The 7576-nt window shown below is 34.8% G+C and overlaps 1 protein-coding gene across 2 annotated transcripts; it reads left to right on the top strand.

The window, feature by feature from the left end:
- The first annotated feature begins 214 nt into the window (after nucleotides 1–214).
- Nucleotides 215–5903, top strand: LOC113230973 (microtubule-associated protein RP/EB family member 1). 2 transcript variants are annotated; one of them, XM_026465089.1, is made up of 6 exons: nucleotides 215–339; nucleotides 699–987; nucleotides 2305–2551; nucleotides 3114–3217; nucleotides 3500–3652; nucleotides 5535–5903. In XM_026465089.1, the coding sequence occupies exons 2-6, from the start codon at nucleotides 721–723 to the stop codon at nucleotides 5601–5603; spliced, it is 840 nt and encodes a 279-aa protein (XP_026320874.1). In that variant the 5' UTR covers nucleotides 215–339; nucleotides 699–720; the 3' UTR covers nucleotides 5604–5903. The 2 variants fall into 2 exon arrangements, with proteins under 2 accessions (XP_026320874.1, XP_026320873.1); XM_026465088.1 differs by lacking the exon at nucleotides 2305–2551 and adding an exon at nucleotides 1888–2134.
- Nucleotides 5904–7576: the final 1673 nt, after the last annotated feature.

Genomic DNA, 7576 nt, shown 5'->3' with positions numbered 1-7576 from the left:
ACAAAATCGTGTGTGGGAACATCATACGATCAAAATAATACGGAATTATTGTATAATTCCATACATATTAGAAATTTCAATGTAAAAATCTGTTTGAGAAAAAGAGCAACTCCTCTGTACGTATAAAACCGGTTTTTGAAAGACGATTAGGACGGCACTAAAAACGTCACAAAAAATGTCAAAAAAATGTTTGGCTTGTCTATGAATTTAATTTACACAAGAAAAGAGGTTGTAGGTGAGACGTGAGCGTTTTGAAAAATTCAACGTTTTTCACTCCTGTTCCAACATTTACTCGTGCAAAATTCCCGAAATCGTGGCTCAGAACGTTGATATCTAAAGGTAGAGAACAAAGAATTTTATTGTTTTAAAAGTTATCAGAAGTGCATACGTACTTTTCGAAAGCTTCGGATGAGTCGTCCTGTCAATCGTATCATAACCACATCCGCTGTGTGAACGTTTACTGTTATTTTTTATAACTTACCTCTGTGTTAGAGTTCGCTACCATGTGTTTGTTTCATTCCAATTTCATAGTATTTCATGATAATTGTCGCAGAAGTAAATCGTTGTGGTTAATGCCACGACCTATTTTTAGAACGGCTTTCTTTTTTACGTGCCGCGCAGTGGTCGGTTGTTAACCGGTATCTTAACATTCCTTTGCATTTTCGTGCACTATACAGTGATGGTGTGTTAATTTTTAGGGGGAGTAACCTATAATCGGAGATGGCAGTGAACGTGTATTCTACCAATGTTACGACGGACAACCTGTCGCGCCACGATATGCTGGCGTGGGTGAATGACTGCTTGCAGTCCAACTTTAGTAAAATCGAAGAGTTGTGTACCGGCGCCGCGTACTGCCAGTTCATGGATATGTTATTTCCTGGCAGTGTACCTATGAAACGCATCAAATTCAAAACAAATTTAGAGCATGAGTACATACAGAACTTCAAAATACTACAGGCTGCCTTCAAAAAAATGAGTGTTGATAAGGTGAATTTTCCATTTATTTGAGCTCTTAGTAATTTAATAGGGCCATTGCTAGTAGCAATGAAATACACAGCTCTATTTGGAGTGGGTGGGTTCATAGCAAACAATTCAAATGACATGTTTATTACTTCATGGCCCACTGGACTTCCTTCACACTCTTGAAGGATTTGCTCTCATTGTGTGACAAGGCCAAGTGCCTATCAATTGATTCATTATTTATATGTACTGCCTATGTTATTGACATATGACATTAGATGTTTATCATACAGCAAATGTTTGAAAAGAACAATACATTATTTTAGAATAATGAAATAGTCATCAACTTTTGTCATCATCCTTAGAATTTATCACACAAACTGACTGATTACTTACTAGGTCATCGTCATTATGTCATTCAACTATGTTTTTTTTATGTATATTACGCTATAAATCTGTATTTGTGATCTGACCTTTTTTTACCAGAAAGAGGGTTTTGATGATTCTTTTTTGTTCGAAAGAGTAGTGGTCCTCAGTAATGGTCCCATTTAAATTTGAAGAAAATATTCCACCACTAAGAGTGGCAAACTAGGGAATGCTTCCAATTTTGCACACTTTCCTGTAACCAATTTCAACAAATCTTGGCAAATAGATGAATTCCATGAATTTTTGAGGTAGATTTTTTTAGTACCCTGTACTAATTATACAAATTTTGTTGTTTAACACTTTTCTACTTCACTATAATTCATGGATATATTGAGCTAAAATTGTAATAACATTTGTAACATACAAACATGTGTTTGTTTAAAAAATTATTTGACCAATTAAAAAAATTCTTTTGTGTTTTCTGAGTTCACCATGCAACATGCTCCTCACAAAATTTTGGTATGTTTCCTGGAATTATTACTAACAAATGTCATGTTGTAGGTAATACCAGTGGACAGGCTGATCAAGGGGAGATTTCAAGACAACTTTGAGTTTTTACAGTGGTTTAAAAAGTTTTTTGATGCAAATTATGACGGTCGAGAGTATGACGCGTACGAGGCCCGCGGCGGCATCACGCTGGGTTCAGGAGCATGCGACCCGGGCGTGCCGCTGTGCGCTGTGCCGCCGCCGCCGCCGGCCGCGCGCCCGCGCCGCCCAGCTCCCGTGGCGCATCACCCCACTAGCGGCAGTACGCATCACATCACTCACATGCCGCACTCGATTCTCATACACATCTAATTCGACACTACCAACACGTAACCATGACTCCTCAAGTGTGATGCAAACGGCTAGGTTGCCTTTGTCCGCACTGTAGATGTATCATTTCGTTTTTTACCCTTCCACTTTTTTCTTTTGTAGATAGTACCCATTGACAGGCTGGTGAAGGGTCGTTTTCAAGATAACTTTGAGTTTTTGCAATGGTTCAAGAAGTTTTATGACGCTAACTATGGAGACTCGGCGACTAATTATGACGCACTGTCGGCGCGCGAGGGGCTGCCCATGGGGCATGGCAGCTCGACGGGGGCCGCGGCGGCGCCGCGCGCTGCCGCCGCCACCAAGAAACCTGCGGCCCCCGTCGCCAAAGTACCGGCCAGACCCCAAACCAGTACTATTTCTTTTCTTTGTTATCATTGTTACATGTTGCTTGATTTTCTATTGTTTTACTCCCATGAAAATCAGCTCTAAGATAAATTCCTGTAACATTGTGAAATATACAAGTATTTGGAACCATTGCACTATTATAGTGGATATAAAATAATTAGCCCATATAAATATATCCCAAGTGTTAATATTGAAAGCCAATTGTATTAATATTGTATGAATATCATATTATGCACTTATCATTTGCACAAGTGATGGGAGTCTGGTGTGTGGTATTTATTCATGCTACCAATGAATTTTTAGTTCTTTTTATAACATTCATGTATTCTATCTGTTATCATTTTTAGTTGCATTTATGTACAGACATGTATTCATTAATTTCCCTAAAATAATGTCATTAACAAGACTAACCTGATTATGTTACCTGCATTCTGTTGCAATATACCTACTTATATAATTATAAGTATTGTAAATTATCTGTAAAAATTTTGATACTAAGTCACTAACAAATATGCATTTTAGAAGTTGTATTGCTTAATAGTTAACTAATTACATTGTTTTGGCAGTTGGCAAGGCTAATACCACAGTGAGAACTCCACCCGTCAACCTACAAAGATTAAGTCAAAGTGCAAAAGGCGACTCTAAACTTCTTGACGAGCTTAATCATCAAGTGAGTGGCAAATTTTATGATTACGATGATCATTATGTGTAATAAAATAACACATTATTTTTTTCTTCAATATTTCAGAGCATTGACATGCTCTTGATCATAGCATAACTAGCAGGTGGTTGTTGACAACTTGTACTGCCACTGAGAACTGAGATATTGTAGTGTGAAAAGTGTAGTTTGAAAGAGCTATCATGTTTTATGTTTTGAGATAAAGTCACCTGAGTTTTTTCCATGACACGTTTGAGGATAGTAACAATAAATTTGGATTTTATATAATTGCAGTTAAATGAATTGAAAGCAACTGTGGATGGATTGGAGAAAGAAAGGGATTTCTATTTCGGCAAGCTCAGGGACATAGAAGTGATCTGTCAGGAAATGGAGGAGCAGAACAGCCCTATTGTTCAGAAGATTTTGGACATTTTATACGCTACTGAGGTTAGCATTTTATTTTCGTATAACATTAAATGGTAAAGTGGGGCAATAAGTGGGGAGACTTGGCAACTAATGGCCACCAACTAAACTGCAACGTGAAAGACAGTCTGCGCTTTTATTGATTCATCGGAGCCGAAGCGATGGCACCACCCTAGCATTCGCGCGTATTCAGAGTTGTCGAGATGCAAATTTGAATTTCGATTTATTCATTTTACATGACATTATTCACAGCATTGTAAACACAGACATATAACTAGATAGACGCCGCAAGTGTGAAATACACTTAGTTGCCGCTGCTACACTTCAGAACGCGCTCTACCGTTATCGTAGATAAACATCAGTCGAAAACGCGAAAAATGCATAATTGTGCCATAATAAACTGCAAAAGCACCATAACTGTGGGTAGACCAGTAAACAGGGACATTTTCTTCCACAGGCAAGTGATTTTGTATGAATTTCGAGAAAACAAATATGCAACCATGTGTATGCCTCATATTTATTATACATTGCGGCTTTTACCTGGTGCGATATATTTGTGATCCTTTGTTAATACGCCATGAATATTGAACGAACACACTTTTGTATAATGCATTCAGTTTCGTGGTACGGCCGCTTGTACGCACATTTTTTAGGCCAAATTTAACCTTTAGTGATGTAGGTATACGTTAGGCGACACTGTTCTCGATTCTGATGGATTTTGAAAACAAAGGGGCGAAAATTATTATGACTTTAGCAATATTATAAAAATATTCTATAACTTTTTTGTTAACGTTTAGTAACGTTTCCTTTTATTTTTCAGTTTTGTAGTATCTATTATCAGCAGTATCTATAATTTCGATAATTTTTGTGCAGCACGTTGCCTCGAATGTCCGAATATAGTGAGCAAATAATTACATACATCGCCGTATATGCACAAAAAAATATAAAATGCGAAGAATGTAACAGTGCGCTGTCTTTACAAAAATCTGGAGTTGGTCATACATATGAGTTGTGATCTACTTTACCCCACCTAAGATGCTATCCAAATATGCAGAGTAGCAGAGTTAGAAATCCGAAAAATAATAAACAAATCACAAAAATTTCACAGGAGGTCGTCATTTAGTAAACCTCTTCTGATCAATAAGATTTTACCATATTTTGTCAGCAGTAATGTTTTCATTTGTGCAAGAACTTAATCAATTTGATCAATTACCAACAGAAAACCATCTATTAAAATCAATTAAGGCAGTCGCAAGTTCATATATTGACGTGCGTTTTCATTATTTAAATTAATCGATAAGATTTTCTATTACAAAGATGTTATATAATTAGCTCATTTTATTGGAAGGACAATAATTTAAATATTTGAAGTCGATTAAAAATTAAAGTCATAATTTTTTTAAGTAATCAACATTTTTTGAAAAAAGTAAAATAAAGGACTTATCTACGTTATTTTAGTATTTTTCTACTATATTAATATTACGACTCCTTGTAACCAATAAATACTTGAACAAAAATGATTCTATTTAGAATGGAATACTCGTATTTACGCGTATTCCGTTCAATCAAATCGATTTAGAGCGGAAGGAGGTTTCCCATCACTAAATAGTTCTTGTAACGTCATAGAGGGTACAAAAAATGTGCCACGCTTAGTTTTCATACAAATTGCTGTACTTGCGGCGGCGGCGGCGTCTCTAGATATATGTCTGTGATTGTAAAATACATTGCCAGGCGCGCTGTTTGTTTAAAACATATTGTGTGCTTTCCTCATTGACTTATGGCTTTCCTCATTTGTTTCCTTTACTATTCAACATTTATATGTTTATAATATTTTCAAATGTTGGAATTGTCCCTAAGTTTAAAACTTGACATTAAGAATTAAATTGTTTTTTTGGTTAATTTATAGGACGGATTTGCGCCACCTGAAGAAATTGACGGCGATCATCCACACCCACCAGAGGACGACGAATATTGAACACCATGTATCATGTACGCGTATCATAGCTCCTTGTATATTAAACTCGAAATTATATCGCTTACGATCATAAATAGTATCAGTGCTTAGTGTTTCACAGCCAATGAGTCGTGCGTAACTGTTATGCGTAGATATGCGAATATTATGTGGAAACAGTGGCCCCGAAATGATTTTTATATGCCATATTTTGTTGTATGAAATGACGATAAAACACTTTTGGATAAGAAAAAATTACATTTCGACTAACATGTTCAGGTTTCTGAGTCTTCATGGCTGTGTCATTCTAAGTACATTCCTATCTTATAATTTCTTGACGATTTCTTTGTGGCTCTGTTTCCGATCGAGACTTCCTTTTCTATTATGTATTATTTTTATAAATGGGTATGGAAGATTCCAGTTATGCTATGTGTCTTGGAATGTGGTGCAGATGAGTTTCATATTTAATCTAATATTCAACATTTTGGGCCACTGCGCCTGTAAACTTGCATTTAATAAGTTGTTAAATTATGGGAGATATTTACTGTTACTTGTTGAATTCTGTTATAACATCGGAATTGACTGACGTTATTATAAAAAAGTTAACATTCAAGCGTACAGTAACATTGTAATCACAAATTAAAGATCTGAAAGTATTTCTTGTATATACAATGTTATATTTTGTGATTCTGATGATATGATCATTTTTTTATTACATACCCGTTCCATAAAAACATGTAAATTTGGAAGTGATAATTAACATGGACATTTTAGGTTAATTAGAACAAAACTTGATTTTATGCACTAACTGAAGTGTAGGCACTAATTATTGGAACTATATTTAATTTTTCATTCGACTGTACTAGAACGTTGGAGGACTAACGACTTATTGGCGAATTAATTTCGCTTACGTTACAAATTCATGGATAATTAATTTATTTACTTTAAATTTATAAATTGCCTTAACAGCAAATATTAATCGCCTCAGTTTTTCAGATTGTGAATGTCTTATCAAATAAATAATAAGTTTATTATGTTTGGATTTTATTAACCGCTGCACCTATACATATTATTATAAAAGGTGGTCCAAGAAGTATCGTCCAAAGGAAGAAATCTAGACATACACGAAATGACCCCATGTATGTTCCGCTATTTTGTGGAATTTAAATATATACATATTTCCAATATGGCGATGAGTTTTATTTTTCTTTGTGAATTGTTTTTTTTTTGTTAATGTTATCAATATGAAGTGTACTTTCGTGTATATAATAAATGATAACCCATTTCCCAACATGACTAGTTGAAATTTAAATCTAAAGTTAACTATCATTCTCTATCGATGCGCAGCTTTCTTAAATTGCCTTTTTTACTATTGTCTAATTTTGATGGTGAATTTCAGTAGCTTGATGGAACAACTCAAAATATCCATTTTTAGAGAATTTGCTCGAAGTGTGCGTTTACTCTACTATGAAATATAGTAAACCACTGCTAACAAATAAAATTTTTCATATCAACGTAACGTTTTGGGTGATGTATATAATTAACTAATAGCTCTGAATTTATAGCGATTTTAGTTAGTTGTTCTTTATGACTTCAGGAAGCGTACTAGAGTCGTACGGAATGTATATTCGGGTTAGTTTACTAATTTTGGTGATATTTTTTTATTTAAGTATTCGAGTATGTTATAGTGAAATATTAAATAATATTTCAGGATACTAGTATCCTGAAATATTAAATAATATTTCAGGATACTAGTATCCTGAAATATTATCTAGATGCGTATGTTGAGTACTTCATGATAATAATAAATTGGTCATAAAAATTGCCACCGAAATTAAGTTGAAAATTACCCAGCGAAATAGTTGGTTTTTCAATGTTCTGTTTTTCACCCTATGGCGACATCATTTTTTTTTATAAGCAACATAGTGAATAGTCATAACACTAATCGACTGAAGGACTTCAATAATAGTAATAATGCACACACTCATCATAATCAC

Source organism: Hyposmocoma kahamanoa, unplaced genomic scaffold, assembly GCF_003589595.1.
Source record: "Hyposmocoma kahamanoa isolate Upper Pololo Valley unplaced genomic scaffold, ASM358959v1 64, whole genome shotgun sequence".
Taxonomy (NCBI): domain Eukaryota; kingdom Metazoa; phylum Arthropoda; class Insecta; order Lepidoptera; family Cosmopterigidae; genus Hyposmocoma; species Hyposmocoma kahamanoa.
Note: the sequence above shows the minus strand (reverse complement) of the source record. Positions and strands in the feature narration are given on the sequence as shown.